Raw genomic sequence first — 20989 nt, 5'->3', positions numbered from 1 at the left:
TAAACTTGTAATCAAAGTAATAACATTTGAGATCCTGATTCATATGGGGTAACCATAGAACAAGAAGTTTAGAACCAGCAAAGTGAGGTTAATATCATTTCTGGATGGAAATCTATATTAAATTTTTTCTAACACAGGAGTGTTATGAAGATTTAACTTCGAATTTGAAATGAAACTATAATTAATGAAATTGAAATTAAATTAGGATCAGATACATCTTTTGGTATTTGTAATATTTATAATAAGCCCGTGTTTTAATGTCAATTGTGTGATCTAAATCAAATCTATTTTATATGTCTTTGAAATTGAATGGTGACCCATGTTTCTTGAAAGATTTCTCTAAATCGTAGATGGTATTTTAATGTCGGCCAATCATTGATATATTGTTTCATCTAAATAATCACATTAATATAAAAAAAAAAGAAAGCCACTAACGTGCAGTCAGGAGAATGAACGACATTTGCATCCTTGGAGACCACATGTATACTTAAATACAGATATATCATTGACAAGTTTATCTATGCTTGTTTCTAAGCCTACTTCAAAAAGAACTTTTGAAGCCGTTTTTATTTCCTTGAATAATTGAAATCGTTGAAATTATATAATCTTTCATTTGGAAAAGTTTGTCGGTAAGCTAATTAATAAATCACTTTTTCATTACTAATTGAGAGCGCTTATTCAGTTGCAATTAAATTGTCGTTTGTCAATTTTTTATATCACTCCAATAAGTGATATTTTCATTGAAAAAAAATTCTTGTCAAAAAGTATGTCTTATTTTAATAACTGACTTTGCGCACCGGCAAAATGTGTGGTATGCAGGTCCTGGTAGAATCGATCAAAATTCGAATTTTAGTGGTAACTTTTGGCAGTTATGTATCCTGATTAGAGGAATATATCGTAAGAACTAACCATATATCAACATCAACCACCAACACTGAATCTTAAATCTAGAATAAGTTAGAAATCCTAAACCATAGTAGAAAATGAACTATTTCTCTTTTTCTCTTCTTAACATACCTAACTGATAAACGACAAAATGACAAGGGCGTAGATATGGGAGGCGACAGGGGGTAATTACCCACCAAGACTTCCAAAATATAAACTTTCAGAATTCTTGCCAAGACGAAGAATGAAAATATTTGCATAAAAATGAACAAATAATCATTTTACTTCTTTTGTAATTGTAATTGACACAGCAGAAAAAAATCTTTTTCGGTTTATGAGTTAATTATTTATGGCTTTCAAGCTGATTAATTTTATTGCACTACGATCACGTCTACGTCAGAGGTTTAACATTTTCATTTATATCAACTTGTTACCCCTTATTTTGCCAATTGTAATTTTTGCATTTGTCACTCACCCCATGTTTTCGGTTGTTGTATCGTTCTCGTCATGCAATTTCAATACTGCATTTGTCGAAGAAGCGATTTTATTTCCCTTTCCCAACAATTGTTTTTGAGTCATTAGTTTGTAGGCATTTTATACCTATTTGAGTTTTTTCTGTTTATTATGATCACAAATTTAGGTATTGAATGATTTTTACGGAGAAGAAATTTGTTGTTTTTAAATGTTTCTTATTGTGTATATGTATAGAATAGAATAGAATAGAATAGAGTTTTTTCAATAACATATTACCGATAAATACGTTTGAAAAGTATTCATTTTTGATAAAAAAATTTATAAGTATGTGACGAAACCTCTAGAAAAAAAAAGATCTACGCCCTTGCAAAATGAACCCCATTAAGGAGAGCAGACGAAAATTCAACGATTTCTGAACACAATTACTTCGAAAAATGGAGACCTCTGATTGGTCCACCCTATACAAAGAGAGCAATTAACTTCTACCTGACTCTTAAATACCGGAGGTTTAAATACAATCGTCCCATTCCGTAAAGTCAGTTTAAGTGAGTAGGTACTATAGTGAAAGTTTCTCAGTCAAAATGCAGAGATCTACGCTAAAAGCGGTTGTAAATCGCTCTACAAATCAGAGATCAAGGGCGAGATTCGAGTAAGTTAATTTAATTATATTTGTCGTTTTTTGTTATTTTATCAAATTAAAGTTCATTTGAAATACCAGAATTGAACTTATAACAGAAATTTTGGAATTTTTGGTGCACTTGTGTGTTGTGAATATTTGAAGTAAAGTTGAGTGTTCTTTTTTCCCAAATAAGTAACTAATTTTCGAAAATTCATTCTGTTAGGCTAGATTAGATAAATTAATCTGAATGCTTATTTTGAATGTTTACAATTCAAAATCGAATTAAAAATTCTATGTTTTTGTCGTACACCATTTTATTTGTATTCAAAATCTTTTCGCATAAAGTATAAGAAATTAATTTACATATATTATCTTTTCAGTGACTCATATCTCAATGCAGTATTGAGACATAATTCAGTGGCAAATATTGAATTTTCGGAAACCTCAGAGGAAAAGAGTTTCCAGAAGATGTATGGTTTCGATATTTCGTTAAAACCGGGACCTAACAACATTATGATCGATAGACTCTATAACCGTAGAAAATCGATTGAAACTAGGAATGAGAGGTCAGAATCAGATTTTGAGGACATTAATATGTATCCTATAAAAAATTTTTTCCTGGACCAAGAAGCTGAAAACGATAGACATTTGCTACCTGTTCGACAAGAAGAGAAACATGAACTCAACAATGATCTTATTGGTCACTATTCAGAGGTAACTATCATCAATTATTATTATCTTAAACTTTTCATTTAAAACAGATGTGTAATGAATTTCAAAACCCCATTGTCTAAATTGCTATGTTTGTTTTTGTTATAACCTTACAGTGATTCAGTTTGAAAATTACTGCGATCCCCCTAATGATTCGATAGTTAGTAATTCTTGGAATTTCAAACTAGGGTTGTTTTGGACAATGCGATGCCGTATGACAATTGAATTCATAAATCGTTAATAGATCATAGAAATCAATTACCGTTTCAGAGATATAAAGGAGAGTTGGTGTTTTTGAATGGGACAGCCTATATATGACTCGATTACAATTGAAACAGTTGTTCTAATGAAAAATAATTATATATAATGTGTACCATAAAAATGGAGTCGAAAAACTAGATATTTTCAAAACGAATGACATTTTTGAAAATGTCGATAACGGGATGGTTTTCGACAAATCTTCGGCTAAAAACTGTTTGAAAAATTTAGGGTGTCCAATTTAAGAAACACTGACTCTCCTCTATAACTATATCGTTCGTCTTGAAAATTATTTTTTAATAGAAATATGGAAGTTTTTGCCCGTATCCAATAATAATAAAAAAGCGATTACACAATTTTTGATTAACGATTTGATTATTTGAAAATTTGCTCTGTGTATCTTGAAATAAAGTTAATTATCTCTTTAACTAACTTAACGTTTCATTTCATTTCATTATCTCTTCAAAATTGACTTTGAAAATGTATTCTCAATCATTTATACTTAACCTTTTTTTAACTGTAATAAGTATTCTTAGTAATCTACCGTCCCGCATCTTGCGTTATCGAAATACTGCAGAGTTATTCATAAGAGTTGAATTATATGTTTATACAGAGTGTTTCAAAATTTACTATCAAGATTTCAGGGGTGTATTTTTCAGGTCGAAAAGAGACTTTTTTCCATAAAGATGTGTACGCAAATGCTTCGTTACGTTACTGAGCGTTGAAGTTTCAAGATTTTTTTATTTTTTTCTTCATAGCTCTTTCAGTTTTCGAGATATTAAAATTAAATTTGGAATATAGGTTCATTAGGATACTTTTTTTTAGGAAATGTTCGAGGGAGCTTGTTATTCAGATCACAAACCAAATATGTATAGTTTTGTGTTTTGATTGTGATACCTACTAGTTTCCTACTTTTTGTTGAAATTTTAATTGAATGTGGCGTATCATTTTTTCTCGATAACGATCGCAGATGTGTGAAAATGACAAGAGACAAAAAATTTATGAACAAAATAAAGAATTCATTTCAAATTTTAGAATCCACCAGCGGCGTACTACAAAAATTTTTTGGGGCGAAAAATGTCTTGACTCCTGAAAAATATCTCCCTGTAGCTGGTTACAATCAGTCGGCATACCGGATGATGTGAACCCAAAACATAACCTATATGCGGACAAATGTTTTTGGAAAAAAAATCATATTTTGACCTGAAAAATACACCACTGAAATTTCGATACTAATTTTGAAACACCCAGTATAGTAGAAAATAATAAACTTTTGTGCAAAAGTTGCAATGTTTTCGCAATAACTTTTACACATTCCTTTTATATTTCAACAATTTGACTATGAAGTAATGTTTCTTGAAATAGTAATTTACGTAACAAGTCCGGAAAAAAGGTTTTTTTTGGACGAATAGACAAACTTCCAGGATGAACGTAAGCGAGTCCTGGAAGTCTGTGAGTCCAAAAAAACCATTTTCGGGCGTGTTGCGTACAATATTTTTTCGGCAACCGTGTAGAATAACACTATCGCTGCTGCTTTCCATATTTTATTGCGATTGCCATCAAAGAACATGCAAATTTTTGACAACTAATTTCATATGAACTGTCAGCCGTTATCTCGGTTGCTATGGATTCTATGATTCTTTTCCGGCCTAGTCCGGGAAGTACGTACTTTCCGGACTAGGCCGGGAAATGCTACTTTCTCAGAGAAAAAGCGTCCGGGAAGTGAGCACTTTCCGGACGGTTGCCGAAAAAAGTAATTTAATGTTTAATATTTATTTTTGCAGATTGATCATGAAGAATACCATCATTGCGAACCTGTGATACCTGACAATATTGTTTGGCCAGGTCAAAAAATCGAGCCAATTCCAGTGAACAACCTATTTCGAGAAGGATCCACCGTATACGACGTTACTGTTGTGTCCATTGAGGATCCGTCGAAATTTTGGATTGCAATAAACTACCCTGAATTGGAGGAATCCTCAAAAGAGATGAAGAAATTCTATAGGGCAAATACAGCTGCATATGTCATTCCCGTTAATTTATTAATTAAAAACTTGTACTGTGTAGCTGAATTGGATGGAGTTTACTTTCGAGCAGTCATAGTCGATTGTAGAAAAGTTGCCAAAAAAGTAAAACTTTTCTTCATTGATTTTGGGATAGCACGAAAAGTAGACTGTGGGAAGATTTTCTTTATGAGGCAGTGTTACAGTAAACTCCCAGCTCAAGCTATCAGAACAAGACTTTCTGATGTTCAGCCTCCATACGAAGCTATGCAGTGGTCAGATGAAGCATGCCGAAATTTTATCAATTTAGCCTTGCTTCAGGATTTCAAGGTGGAGATCGATGAAATTGACAGATTCCAAAACGTCATCAATGTAAGATTGATTAATCATCACGACGTACCAATGAAGATGATTTTGGTCAATGATGGACATGCGATTTACAAAAGTATGACGCAACGGAAAACAGTTCTCGACCAGAATTCGAGGATTAAAGTAAGCTGGTTTCATCATTTCCCAACATTCCAAGAGTTGGAAAGTTGCAGTGTTCCATGGCGCTTTGAAAGTCATAAATATGAGAGCTCAGGGTTGACCACAGATTATTTGTATCCGCAATATTTCGAGAGGAAAAAGACCACAAAGCTTCTCAAGAAAATTGAGGAGATGAACAAGCTTGCGTATGAGGATTTGAATGTTCCTAGCACGCCTACTAAAATTGAAAAAGGTATAAAGCGTTCGGTTAAGGAGGAAGAACAGGAAAAGTTCACTGAGGAATTCCTTCGGAGAATGAAAATTCATTCGGAGAATGAACATTGATCAGGAAAATTTCAATGTGGAATTCTGTCAGAGAATGAGGCAATCAAGAATGAAAATATGTTTTGCATCCTCGAACTGAGTCTCACACCAGCATATATTATCTTGATTATCGAAATTTATTCGTTTTCCTCAACATAACACGTCATATGATGAAATGAAAAAAATGTTGAAAAACATAAATCTTTTTTTTTATATATTTCATCCAAGAAATGATTGTTCTTTGATGAAATTTTGTTGTACGATGTTATTTCCCACGAAATGTATTTTTGTTCTATATAATGTATCTGCATCATTTAATGTGTTATAGTGTTATATTTCAGTTCTGGCTATGACAGGTCTTATTATGTAGGAAATATTTGATGTAAGACCTTAATTTTCTAAACGTTTTCGGAGAAATCTCAGTACAGGACAGTAGTATAAAAGTTTCTCGTCATTGTAGTCATCATGATGACAATATTTAGTCGGAAAACTATACTACTGAAGAAGGAGATCTCCGAAACTTTTAGAAAATAAAGGACTTATACCAAATGTTTCCTATTTGGTAAGACCTGTCATATCCAACCACCTCGTTTTTAATTTATTCTGTATTTATAACTATATATTTTTTATTTAAGTTTATTTATTTGATTTATGTTTATATACCTGCTAAAATAAATGTTATCTTAATTTTTAATAATTGCTTCATTTGTCCTATCGATAATCCCAAATAAGAAGTTGATTTTATCTTATTGTGTTGATATTCCTACTTTATGCATATTCTTCAAGGGAGAGATTTTTGTTGATTTATTTTCTCGTAACTCAGAAATATTTCTTACACGATGAATTTCAATTCAGAAATTTTTGGTTAGATACCTACTTCTTGTTCATGCCAATTAATGAGAATGTTGGATGCGAATAAGTGTTATATATACTATTAAAAATTATGGTCAGATAATTACAAAACTACTCTCAAAAGGTACGAATACACTCTTTTCTGAAGAATAACCTAATATTCAATAATTAACGATTCATTTTATACATTGGTCCCAGTGGTTTTCACGTTTCACTCAGATATCATAGATTTGATTATATAATTATTATTTGATAATTCAATATTTGGAATAAACAATAAGAAAACACCGAATACATTAGTATTCCAGTTCAAACAAATGCATAGTAAGCCAAAATATAGCTTTATATCACGAGTAGGTATCCTACCAGACATAAACTCATGAATTTTGACGATAAGTAACTAAAAGACGGTTGGTCAGAGATGCAGGTTGTATTTGGCACCCAAAATGTTCGCTTTTCTACCTATGGAATATAGAACACTGAAAAATAGGTGATCGTAGTAATCGAAAAAGATCTTCTTCATTCAGTAGGAAGGTACAATTGTGGCTACTGAATAGAGATACGGAGGTATTAAATGATTTGGGAATTCAGTGAGTGTTGGTGTTGATTTACTGACCTTATAATTCATATCCATGATGCCTAAACAGAGAATTATTAAGTGCCTTCAAGAATAGTGACAAATATTTTCTCACGATTGAGACATTTTTACTCCCGAATTGGACAGAAATTAAGAACCAGATTTTTGACAGTTTCAACCCGATAATAGACTTCTGAATTTGCATACTGTTGTCACGACACGACGTTCAAGGAAAAGAATTTTTGTTTTTTTTTCAGAACTAACAGGCGAACCTCTAATGAGTCTCTGTTCATCATGTTTATTTGCAGTATTGAATAGAATATTAGATTAGGTTGTGTTAGCGCTAAATTGTATAGAGTCTTTCTTCCTATAATGGCTGGTAACGTATCTTTCAGTTTTTTCCTCTTTGATTCCTGGGATTTTAGTCCTTCCTTCTTAGCTTCCTCCTTTTGGCTTTCATATTTTTTCGGTTTTCCATTGGACAATTAATAGTCCACGCATTCTCTCTAGGCAGTGGAGCATTTTTGTATTTGGGTTTTTGTAAGTTAGGGTTGTTCGGATTTCTGGAACATCTCATACAGGGTGTTTCATTTTATACCGGGAGAATCATTTTTGCCTTATGATATACAGGGTGGCCACTTTTTCAATGGGATTGTATTGGTAACTTTTAAACCATAAGAGTTAGAAGGTCGGTCAAATGGAGAAAAAGTTGCATGCATAGAAGCATTATCAAGCAGTTCAAACAAATCGAGATTATCAGGGCCGGTTATTGAGATATCATAAAAAAAGTAAATTCTGTCATTTTGATTTTTCTTTTTTTTTCCACTTTATTTCAAATATTATCAAAAAATGTTACAGGAATTTTTTATTCGACAGTAAATTGTTCTCAATTCGACGTAATCAGATTTCGTATCCAACGTTTCGTGCTCTCTGAGCCACCCTCAACCTCATTTTTTTCAATACGGACCTGTATATTTTATGACACTTTTCGAAATAACTTTTAACGCTGAATTCAACGATATATCATACAATGTCATTCAAAGTTGATTTTCAGGTGATTTTGACCCTTATCCAAATTTCTTTGGGTCGGATTTGTGATGAATGCAATTTATCAAAAACTGCTGTTAATAAAATAGTCAAGAGACGCGAATACAATGATTTTAAATTTGAATACCAAGCCTTCAAAACTTATATTGTAATGATATCAAAATAAAGTTCGATTCTGGAACAAATGACAAATCCAACAATAGTGATTTCTCGCGAGAAGATTGAGAATGTATTGGAAGGTATTCAAGAAGACGAAATAAGCAAATGTATAAGAAGTATGGATTCCAGAACCGTTAAGTGCATTTTACAAAATGGTGGATATTTCGAACACTTACTTCATTCATTTTCATTTACTTTCGAATAATCATTCGATTTTTCTTTCATTAAATGATAATTCGTTTAATTATTATGAATTGAAATATGTAAATAATTATTACTTGTTTCTTGATTTGATTCTGATATGTTTCATTTAGTTCAAGATGAGTAAGTTGATTTTCTCATCGAAATGTATTGCTTGTTGTTAATTAAACTAAAGGTACCAAAATGTAATACAGATCCGACCCCAAGAAATTTGGATTAGGGTCAAAATCACTTGAAAATCAACTTTGAATGACATTGTATGATATATCGTTGAATTCAGCGTTAAAAGTTATTTCGAAAAGTTTCATAAAATATGCTGCTCCGTATTGAAAAAAATGAGGTTGAGGGTGGCCCAGAGAGCACGAAACGTTGGATACGAAATCTGATTACGTCAAATTGAGAACAATTTACTGTCGAATAAAAAATTCCTGTAACATTTTTTGATAATATTTGAAATAAAGTGGAAAAAAAAGAAAAATCAAAATGACAGAATTTACTTTTTTTATGATATCTCAATAACCGGCCCTGATAATCTCGATTTGTTTGAACTGCTTGATAATGCTTCTATGCATGCAACTTTTTCTCCATTTGACCGACCTTCTAACTCTTATGGTTTACAAGTTACCAATACAATCCCATTGAAAAAGTGGCCACCCTGTATACCTCGTTTACAACGAGTACAACGTCATTTCTCACCAATATTCTATTGAGTGTGGTCAGTTACGTATAACCTTTGAAGTAACGATTTTTGGTCAAATCAGAGGATTTTTGAGTGCTCAATTCAGAAAAAGTAAACAACATTGAAAAAAAAATCAAAATGGCGGAAAACCTGCAACGTTTGACATTCTTTTCCTCGGTGATCAAATTGAATTTCATTTTCTGAATTAACTCATTGTTCTAGGAATTTCTGTGAAAAAATTCTTTCAAAAATCGAACAAAAATTTTTTTACATGTCTACAGCGAAAAAGAAATTTCACTCGAAAAAAAAATTAAGATTATACATCCTAGTGACTTTTGTATTGTATCTTGACAGTTGCAGGGCCGCCGCCAGGACCGGCATACCGGACATTTCGCCGGGGCGCCAAATTCTAGGGGCGCAAAGTCACAAAATTTTTTTCTTAGTTAAAATATCATTTGAATAGGCGCTCTCAACTAGTTATAAAAATTAAAAACAATAGCAGTTAATTGGACGAGAAATATAGAGAAAGATTCCTCAATTATATTCAAAATAACATTAATTTCCAGTCGGCGTTACGCTCCCTGAGCTCCCCTATTTACACATGTGTTTTACGATTATAAAGCTTGTCGGCATTATTTGTTATCTCACTAAACTTCACCAGATGATTGCTTTATTGGTAGGCTTCTTTAGAATGAGGGATTTTCTTAAGGCGGCTTCTTTGATATTTCAAAAATGCAAAATAATTATCCATTCTCCAATCATGATATTCTTTTCCGAGAAGGGGATTAATATTGCAGAACCTTTTCAGTTTATTTCCTATTCGAGAGAAACAAATACGCGAAACCACGTTGAGAGTGTATTCAGAGTTGAATTATTCAATATTTTTTGTGTCTTTGAATTTCAGGGATTCAAATTGAAGGTAAGTTCTCTCATTGACTTCGTAATCATTCTGTAACAGTGGCGGATTCAACATCAACTGAAGCCTAGGGCAGCAAATTCTAAGAGGCGGCAGATTCAGCTTATTTATTATATATTATTATACTTACATAAAGTAAGAATTTCGAAAATTGGAGAAAAATTCAAATATTCAACAAAAATCGAAATATATGTCGTCCTATACAGAGCCAAATACTCAATATTTCAAGATCTATGCATGAACAATTTCTAAACACTTTGTAAAATATAAGATTCCGTACTATGATATAACTAATGATTATGCGATTTTCAAGTCTCGAAAAAAGGTATTGTAATGATTTCATAATATAATTCAAATTCAAACTGTAATACTATAACAAATAATTGGGAAAGGAAATTTATTGTATTATTTTCAAGAAGTGGATATAATAAGAACTATCTGTAAACGTTCACCAATTAAAATTGAGCCTTCAATTTTAATTAATTTGTTTCATATTATAAACTCTCAAATTGGTCATTTTTACTGAAGAAGGAGAATGTCTCCGAAACGTCCAATTAAATATAGTTTTAAGACAAAGACATATACCTTATCTTACATCAAAAGTGGTACATGATTGAGATATTTTCTGCTTAAATTAATGTTTTTTGATAATTCTTCGGTGTGAAAATAAGCAAGGATCTGAGTAATCTGACTAAGTAGATACCTTAGTTCTCAATGATGCTAACCCTCAGGGAACCATTGACGCAACGAGGATTGTTGGTGTTGGAAACAATATTCAAAACGGCCGGATCAACTTACATAATTTACTCATCTTTAGAAATGAGCATTCTAGTTAGGTACGTTAATAAGAAATAGGGAATTGATCAGACGTCTAGTGAGTGCGTGATACGTGATAGTTTTCACTTCTTTGGTCATACAAAACCAAACCTACAATATTCTTACAGTATCCAAAAATAGGTTTTTTGTTGAGTATTGCCTATAAAGAAGGGCGCCGAAATTTTATTTTGCCGGGGCGCCAAAAAGTCTGGCGGCTGTTCTGAATCATCACATTGTTAACAGGATTCTACGTGACTTCATTTTGAATCTTGTTTAAACTATTTACTGCTACTTGTCGTTTCGAACACAAAATTAGTTAGGAAACTAAGCTATTCATGGAATGGCCCCAGAATGATCTCCTACTCCATCGGAAATGTCTGAATGAAGTTCAATTAAACATCACTGCAACACGTAACTACGGAATGAGAACTTCAATAATTGAGATGAACACCAGCAAAACCAGAGAGTTCCTATCCGAGTGACGAATCAGAAGTCATAAATGTCGCGAAAATTCCTCCTCGCCAAGACCCCTGATTAATGAATTAATCTTCATGTATCTCCAAGCTCCATGGAAAAGTTGGTCGACCGCAACCACGCTGGGACCCTCCGTGTTTCATCCTTTCAATTAACCCTGGCCACCTTGACCCTCATAAATATTCTAACGTGGTCCCTAATATGATAAAACAATTTGAAATGATAGCACAGTTGGAAATTTCTGGAGTTTACTAAAATAGGGCTTTCAGCGAAAACTCAATTAGATGCCCGGTTTCTCTATTCTCCCGTACGTATCCCGTGCTGGGCTATACGTGTTATGTATATGGACACCGATGAGGAATTAATCTCCCAGCACTAATTGAATGTTATGCGAATGGTTATCCTATTCCAAATCAACTGGATATTCATGATGTTTCTGACATTCGCCGACTTCTGAATACCGCTGCTAACGTGTTCAGACTGCTAATTAATTTCCAAACAGAAATATAAACTTTGAGGAAAAGGATATGAAACATGGAACTTGGAATGAGAAGAGTTTTTCTGTCCTACTGAAATAAAGGGTGTTTTTTTCGAGGTATATAACTTTAAGTTGGCATTAATGTTCAAGATGGCAACCGATTTAACAGCTGTCAAAAGATTTATTCTCAGTTTGGTTTGGCAATTCATCATGAATAGACTCACGCCTGAACAACGCTTACAAATGGTGCAATTTTATTTCGAAAATAATGGTTTTGTGCGGAATACGTATCGCGCACTACGTCCATTTTATCGTCGACAAAATCGTCCATCAGAGCAGTTAATTCGATTAATTCGATTTTTGTTCAGCGATGAAGCGTACCTACTTCTGGTTGAATGGCTACGTCAACAAACAAAACTGTCGCATTTGGAGTGAAGCTAATTCTCAAGTATATGTCGAAACACCGTTACATCCAAAAAAACTGACTGTTTGTGCGCTTTATGGGCTGGTGGAATCATTGGTCCGTACTTCTTCAAAAACGATGATGGCCAGAACGTTACAGTCAAAGGTGATCGGTATAGAGCCATGATTACTAACTTCTTCATTCTTGAATTGAACAACCATGATGTCCAGGAGCTGTGGTTTCAACAAGACGGCGCATCATGTCACACAGCTCGTGCCACAATCGATTTATTGAAAGACACGTTTGGTGCCGCCTAATTTCACATTTTGGACCTGTGAATTGGCCTCCAAGATCTTGTGATCTAACACCGCTAGACTACTTTCTGTGGGGCTATGTAAAGTAATTGGTCTATGCGGATAAGCCACAAACCCTTGACCATTTGGAAGACAACATTCGCCGTGTTATTGCCGATATACGACCACAAATGTTGGAAAAAGTCATCGAAAATTGGACGTCCAGATTGGACTACATCCTAGCCAGCCATGGCGGTCATATGCCAGAAATCATGTAATGTCACAAGATTATCTTGCGAATAAATAAAATTCATGTCAATCGAATAATCCATCGTTTTTTTATTCCAATTTAAAGTTCTATAGCTCAAAAAAAACACCCTTTATAAATTCGGTGATATTAGGAGTGTTCAGGGAATAATTTCTCTCTAATTCTGTGGTTATTCCGTTCATTCTTCCACATCTTGTAGAACAAAATCGTGCGAGAATATATCAGAAACGCAGAGTTTTCATGGTTATATTTCATTATTATATGTTGGTACTCCGAACTTTCCGCCACGGCTTTATCTGTCAATTCATCAATTTGCCTTAAAGAAATCAGTTCTGCCAACCAACATTTTTCAATGCAAAAATCACTAAATGATATTCATGGAAATATTTCATTAATTTCAATAAAAATGCAATGAATTAGAGAAAATAATGTATAATACTCGTACAGAAGGCTCATTCATTTGAATTTTGAACTCGTGGAAGAATATCAATGCCTTCGGCACTTGTATTATAAATAACTATTTTATGTGTTATGTTATTATGTATATGGACACCGATGAGGAATTAATCTCCTAGCACTAATTGAATGTTATGCGAATGGTTATCCTATTTCAAATCAACTGGATATTCATGATGTTTCTGACATTCGCCGACTTCTGAATACCGCTGCTAACGTGTTCAGACTGCTAATTAATTTCCGAACAGAAATATAAACTCTGAGAAAAAGTAGATGAAACATGGAACTTGGAATGAGAAGAGTTTTTCTGCCCTACTGAAATATAAATTCGGTGATATTAGAAGTGTTCTGGGAATAGGTTTTTAATGTGTTAATCTAACACCAAGAATGAAAAATAGTGGATTAATTCGGTCTTCTATTGATGGAGATTTGAATAGAATTTAAATGACAGCTATTCTATTTCCACTTATTTAATATAACACTTGTTTTGCTGGACCGTAGCTTTTTCAGATATTTTACATTTTTGAATACCTAACATTTTTACCCAGGTCTTTTTTTATGTTTGAGGTCCGGAATTTACATTCCCTACGCCTCTAATTCAGTTTATCCTATTTTCTACTGTTGTCTGATCGGGAGACTTTTCTCTAGGGGGGAAAGTCTCCCGAAGTAGGCTTCATGTCAATTTTTTTATATTTAGTTCTTTGAAAGAGGTATTTCTTCTCATGTATCATTCTTATTTTTATTTGTTGTATCTTTCTTAATTCCTTATTTTCGTGCTCTTTCGGCATCTCTACTATCTTCTTTCTTTTTGTTTGTTGACTATATTCAAAATTTTCAGTTGTTTTCTGATTTGTTGGTTGGTTATATACCATAGAGCGCCAACCGCGGTTCTGATTACTGAATTTAGCATACTTCGCAACTGATCCTTATTATTGTCTTTCGTATTGTAACAGGTAACTCCTACATATGTAATGCTTGATATTAGCACTTGATATTTTATTATCTTCAGCTTTTTTTCTAAAGAAAGTTTACTTTTAGTGTTGAAAAGCAATTGCAGTTGCCTTGCCTTTAATCTGTTTTCTTCTATCTGTTTGTTAAAATTCATTCTTTCATCCAGTATTACTCCCAGATATTTTGCTTCCTTTTTCCATTCTATCATCTGGTTTTCTATTTTTACGTTTCCTGCTTTCTCTTTCTTTAGATTGCAACTGTTTTCGATGTATTCATTTTGAATCTCCATTTCTAGAAGTATTCCATCAGTTTATCTAGGTCTATCTGTAACTGCCTAGTAATTGTTTTCCGCATTCTACTGTGATAGTATATGGCAGTGTCATCTGCAAACTGGGCTATCTTGCATCTATTAATTTTTGTTAAGTCTGCCATGTATAAGTTGAACAGCAGCGGTCCTATCACCGATCCTTGGGGAACTCCGACTTCTATTTCTCTGATCGTCGACCTGGTACTATCGATATTCACCCTAAATTTTCTATTTGCCAGGTACGATTGTATCAATCTCGTAAGTTTGATTGGAAATTTCAATTACTTCATTTTGTATATCAGACCCCGATGCAACATTTTATCAAATGCCTTTTCTATATCCAAGAAAATTGCACCGGTATCTGTAGAGAGGCTCATTTGTTCTTTAATATTTTTCGTTAGTCGTATACCAGTTAATGAATCGTTGAACGCTCTCTATCATTTTACAAATTGCCGATAATAGGCTTATAGGTCTTTTTTGTCTTTTACTTTCATTCAAATTAATATTGTATCTTAACATTTTTAAGTGAACTTATCCGTTATATAGCTAAATATAGGGTAAGTGAGTTAGGTACAAGGTACAAGGTATTGACAATGCATATTGGATATTCCCGCAATACATTTTTAGAGAAAGATATTCAAAAGCGTTACCGTTGTTACCGTCCACTTGATCGTTTAACAATATTCCAACACTATTGTATCGGTTTATTTTTCACGCCTCTAAGAAGGTTAAGCCATAATTTTTTATTTTCAATATGTAAAATTTCGAAATTATGGTAAAACCTATGTCACAATTCTAACAAGTGATTGGAATATGTAGAATTATTCTTACTGTTAAGGAAACTTTTCAGATGTTCATTAATTCTGATTCCAAAAGATCTGCCTGTTTGTCCTTTATATACAGGGTGTCCCGTAAAGACCACGTCAAACCGAAGGACAATAAAGATCAAAGGATAACCCACCTGCTATGACAAAATTCCCATTATAAAAGTCTTACCGTTTTCGAGATATTTTTTTTTTTAAATAATGAATTTTTGCCCCTTTCAATAGTTTTGCCCTTACGGTTGGTACAATTTTACATCTTTCTGGTTAATTTTTTCAGTAAAATATTGCTGAAGAATGATTTTAACGTTTACATTGAAAACATCCTCCGAAAATTTTAAAGGGGGGCTATGAGAAATATTTTTATTGGAAATTTTGGTAGTGGATTATTTTGTTCATGAAGTTTAGCCCATCGTAGTGGAAAAAAAATGTACCGAGCTACTGCTGCACATTACACCAATAAATTTTATATTTTATAGTGATTTTAAAGAGGTATCACACAAGTCATTTGTTATTCAAAGAAAAAAGATATGACTGTTTTTATCCAAATGGGTACGTTTCTGACAAAATCAAGTTTGTCAATTCTGTAAAGAAATCTTCGATGTTGCATTACTTAGTGAACAATGGCAATTTTTTACGTGCGAAAATATTACTCGTATAATTATTCACCTCAACGAAATTCAATTTTGCCGGCAAATTTTGGAAAGCATCATGCAGATACAGATTTTTTTAATAAGATCATTTGGAGCGACGAGTCTGCCTGTATCAAGGATGGGTACATGAAGACCTAAATCCTCTGGACTTTTAGTATTGGGGCTGCCTAAAAGACAAAGTATACGCAACACCCATACGTGAAGAAGCCGAATTGAGGATGCGTTCTCTCAATTCAGCTTCATCACGTATGGGTGTTGCGTATACTTTGTCTTTTAGGCAGCCCTAATAATAAAAGTCAATAGGATTTAGGTCAGGTGAACGAGGGGGCCACAAAGTTTCACCTTCTCTTCCAATCCACCCGTGGGGATAAGTTCTATTCAACTGTGCGGTAACTTCGAGTTCGAAATGTGCTCATACACTCCTGATTTATCATCTTTCATATTTGTTATTTTCGATAAATTTACCGAGATTTGACTTTGCTCTAAATGAAGTTCTTAAATTAAATTTACTTTCAAGAAATGTGCAATTTTCTCAGAAATACCTTTGGTATAATTCATGGAAATATACATGAAATTTTCTTTAATATGTGGGTATATCATTTTTATTGCTGTTTTCTTGTTATCATCCATCAACAACTTTTCAATCAATTGTAATCATCATAATTATTTTTTACAGCAATTTGTTTAATTATATTGAGTTCCACATTATAATTTTCCTGATTTAAGAGAAAGTTAAGTAATCTATGGATCATACTATTGAATGTTGATAATTTTTGTTCAAAGGGATGATTTAATTTGGTATGTATGATGACATCATTATGGGTTGGTTTGTGGTAAATTATCAAATCGGGAAAATTAATTTTTTTGATTTCCACTTCCAGTGTGAACGTAATTGAAGAATGCAGGTTGTTGATGAAATTGAGAAATTCATTCAAATGTCTTGGTGTACCTGTGAAACAGCACAAGATCAATATGGCATTATTTGGTAATCTAATATTTTTTGTTTTCGATAAGATGCATTGAATTTTTAATTGAATATTTCGGTTTAAATTCAGCGAAATTTTGTATGATTTTAATCATTCCTTTGGACAGTTTTGCTGAAGGAGCAGTTAGAAATGAAACTATGGGTATTATAGAATGAATATTTTTACTTGATATGATTAAGGAATACATTTTTAGTTATTTAGGATTCGGAAGGATTAGGTTATTCTTCGGAATATTCTGAAAAAGGGACGAATCAGAGTTTACAGCAGATTTTATTTGTTTCTTAAATTTTGATGTGAGGTTATAGTCGATAATTTGAAAATTATTGGATTCTAGGAATGAATTGTTTGGATAAAGAAACTGTAGTATTGCATTTATCAGCACGAGTAAAAATTCGAGATGTACGATTTACAAAAAAATTTTAGAAGTATTCGAATCATCATTTCACAAATAAATACTTCATTTCTATTCGATCTGAACCTTAATTTACGATATGGGGGTAAGGATTTGTAATCAATGAAATGGATAAAATCTTAAATTATTTATTAATCAAAAATATTCAATACTACTATGTACAATATCTTATACCTATATGTATTTCAGGAAGTTATAAACATCGACCAATATGTACCAATATCATTCCAATATTCGTCTGGTACATCATCAGAGCAATCGGAGTCGAACATCGCGTTTTATCACCTTTTTTCAATAATTTTTAATATATCGTCTTGTTTTGATACCCTACAAATATCTTCCTTCAGTACAGGGGTCAGGCAATAAGGACAACTTTCATTTTGAGTCCCCATTTAAAAATACATTGATGGTGGAAGGAGTGTCTGCAGTTGGTTATGTATATTCCGTTTTTTAATGGCTCTAAGCAAATTGTGCAGTCTCCCTCCACCATATTTGTACCAATTTCTTCCGAGTATTGTGGGCATCGTGATATATTGACCGACTCCGTGCTCAAACATTTTTTATGAAACTGATGGAAGCATTTCGCAACAAACACATCTGCTTCATCAATTACTTGACAACAAATGCTGCACATTTCAAAGTTCCTTGTATCCATTCTGAAAAAAAATATCATCAAGTTGTTATAACAATCATTAGGTAGAAGAAATTCTTTTTAAAAACATTTCAACCAGGAATGTCGAACATGTTGCATCCAAGATCAAACAAATCACATAAACCAATAAAATAAAATCGAGTTTACTTTATACAGGGTGGCCACTTTTTCAGTGGGATTGTATTGGTAACTTTTAAACCATAAGAATTAGAAGGTCGGTCAGATTTGATTCTGATATGTTCCATTTAGTTCAAGATGAGTAAGTTGATTTTCTCATCGAAATGTTTTGCATGTTGTTAATTAAACTAAAGGGGTCAAAATCACCTGAAAATCAACTTTGAATGACATTGTATGATATATCGTTGAATTCAGCGTTAAAAGTTATTTCGAAAAGTGTCATAAAATATACAGGACCGTATTGAAAAAAAGGTTGAGGGTGGCCCAGAGAGCATGAAACGTTGGATTCGAAATCTGATTACGTCAAATTGAGAACAATTTACTGTCGAATAAAAAATTCCTGTAACATTTTTTGATAATATTTGAAATAAAGTGGGAAAAAAAGAAAAATCAAAATGACAGAATTTACTTTTTTTATGATATCTCAATAACCGGCCCTGAAAATCTCGATTTGTTTGAACTGCTTGATGATGCTTCTATGCATGCAACTTTTCTCCATTTGACCGACCTTCTAACTCTTATGGTTTAAAAGTTACCAATACAATCCCATTGAAAAAGTGGCCACCCTGTAGATGATTACCTATATTCGAAATACTTCAATTGTTGGTAATCGTTTTATTATTTTTCGCTTAAAATCAAATCAAGATATTTTTTCATAATACAATCCTGATATACATAAAACGTTTTAGCTGAAATTGTTATTTTATATTGTTAGACGACTAATCGACTTCGATGAATGATAAGATAATGACTTATGCATTTTTAATGATGATAACTATGATAATTATGAAATTCTTTGTAAGGACAATATGAAATTTATATTCGAGATAATATTCTATTCATAATTAATAATAAATAAATAAAAAACTTTGTAGAATAATGTTACTCACCATCACTCAACATCAGCCGGTATTTGGAAAAAACTAAGTTTTGAAATATATCCGATGTTTCGACAATTAAACGAAGTGATTTATCATTTTGAATAAATCAATAAGTAATTGAAATCTTATAAATTTACAATTAAAAAACGAATGTTTACTTGTAAACAGATTAACAGAACAAGGTTATATGTCAAATGAGTACATTCACTTGATCTGGTTCAATTGACCATATTCACCGTCGCCATATTGTTTTGCGACAATACCAACTACCCAGTGTTCCCAACGGAGAAATTTTGAGTTTACTAGAAAAATACCGCTAATATCAAAAATACTATCAGCCATAGAGAATATTCTTCCACTGACTATTTCCAAAAATGAAGCGAAGCCTTCATTTATACACTCTGCCACAATTAATTTGTTCAGAAAACCACCTTTCACTAATGTTTTTATTTCTAAAAGGTGAAATTTTTGCAAAATATTGTCCCAAACAAGCCTATCTGACGTAGCAGCCAGAAAAGGTACACATAAACTTCACTTAGAAACTTTATATTGTGGAATTTTTCTAGTAAACTCAATATTTCTTCGTTGGGAACACTGGGTAGTTGGTATTGTCGCATAACAATATGGCGACGGTGAATATGGTCAATTTCTCTGAGCTGCGCTACGAGGATGCGCGCGTCCGACAAATGGACCTCGAAGTGTTACCACCGTATGGTTTCGATAGGCATCTGAAAATAAGAATGTAGCGCCAAGGTGAGCAGACGTAGAACTATAAATGTTGACATTGGAGTGTTTTGTTGTATTAGTTGTGTGTATATTTACGTTATTAAAATTTGATTTTACAATAAATATAAAAACTTTTCGGTCTTCTATAGTGAACATGTGTGTTACTGTGTATATAATATTTTCATTTTAGGTAAAGCCGGTAGATATTATCTTTTGTTTCAGTTCAGTCTAGTGATATTGAAAGTTATGCAAGGATGGAAGACTTCGAAAAATGAGGAATAACAATCGTGTGCATATAATATGTGAACGGTTCATTCAACATTATTATACTACAGGATTCTAATAGTACCTTTTTTTAGGTCCAAATGGCAAGACTGAGTTTTGTAGAATACTTGGGTTGGGATATCTTAAAGACACAAACACTTCTAGAAGTGTTTATGAAGGTGAAGAAGTTTTAAATGCTGGTCACATAATAAAAATGTTACATGTTATTTGCATGACTAATAAACTCTAGTTGAAAAGTTTTTTTAATTATTCGAATTGATCTTTTCACGTTACCCTTCAATTATACAGTCTCAACAAAATATTACCAATGCTAATGTATTGAATATTTTTAAGAATACTACAGAAAGTCGCATATCCATTTTTATTCATTTATTAGGAGATAACTGAATTTACATAAAATGTTTCTAAAAATAAATGTTCAGTCGTGAACTACGGTCGTATTTCTTCTCGAACGACCCCGGTAGAATCTGATTTCGTATCGGCTGTCAGCGGAGAAACAGAACAGATTTTCAATATCGATCGTACGTGCTAAATAGAAAAGTTTCAAAAGAGACAAATCAATTAATCTTCTGATAAATAATCATAATTAAGTTTGATTTATTTTCATCTATCTTCTGCTTCGTCATCTACTAGTGTTAGTGAACAAAATAATATTGGGCAACTATTCGTGAAGTGCCCTGAATTTATCATCAACCAGGTGAAGCCATAGGTACTTAAGGGAGGTAAATTCCCCTGAATTCCCTTCCTTGAAACCTCCTTTTTGGAACCAGATTAGCG

At 32.8% G+C, this 20989-nt stretch overlaps 1 protein-coding gene and 1 long non-coding RNA gene across 2 annotated transcripts; one reads left to right on the top strand and one right to left on the bottom strand.

Moving 5' to 3' along the window:
• Nucleotides 1–1940: 1940 nt before the first annotated feature.
• Nucleotides 1941–5763, top strand: LOC123682469 (tudor domain-containing protein 5-like). Its single transcript, XM_045621082.1, has 3 exons — nucleotides 1941–2008; nucleotides 2359–2692; nucleotides 4732–5763. Exons 1-3 carry the CDS (start codon nucleotides 1941–1943, stop codon nucleotides 5761–5763), a joined length of 1434 nt encoding a protein of 477 aa, XP_045477038.1.
• Nucleotides 5764–17605: 11842 nt separating this feature from the next.
• On the bottom strand, nucleotides 17606–19406 carry LOC123683233. The gene is made up of 2 exons (XR_006747963.1): nucleotides 19211–19406; nucleotides 17606–18147 (listed from the first exon to the last, which is right to left on the bottom strand). It is a non-coding gene; the product is annotated as an uncharacterized LOC123683233 (long non-coding RNA).
• Nucleotides 19407–20989: the final 1583 nt, after the last annotated feature.

The sequence above is a fragment of the Harmonia axyridis genome, chromosome 6, assembly GCF_914767665.1.
Source record: "Harmonia axyridis chromosome 6, icHarAxyr1.1, whole genome shotgun sequence".
Classification (NCBI taxonomy): domain Eukaryota; kingdom Metazoa; phylum Arthropoda; class Insecta; order Coleoptera; family Coccinellidae; genus Harmonia; species Harmonia axyridis.
This window is presented reverse-complemented; position numbering and strand designations above follow the sequence as displayed.

What these genes read in the sequence shown, in the direction of transcription:
- LOC123682469 (XM_045621082.1), top strand. Translation starts at nt 1,941, where the DNA reads ATGCAGAGATCTACGCTAAAAGCGGTTGTAAATCGCTCTACAAATCAG. An exon ending in AGATCAAGGGCGAGATTCGA is followed by an intron (nt 2,009 to 2,358) that starts GTAAGTTAATTT and finishes TTATCTTTTCAG; the next exon opens with TGACTCATATCTCAATGCAG. An exon ending in TTATTGGTCACTATTCAGAG is followed by an intron (nt 2,693 to 4,731) that starts GTAACTATCATC and finishes TTATTTTTGCAG; the next exon opens with ATTGATCATGAAGAATACCA.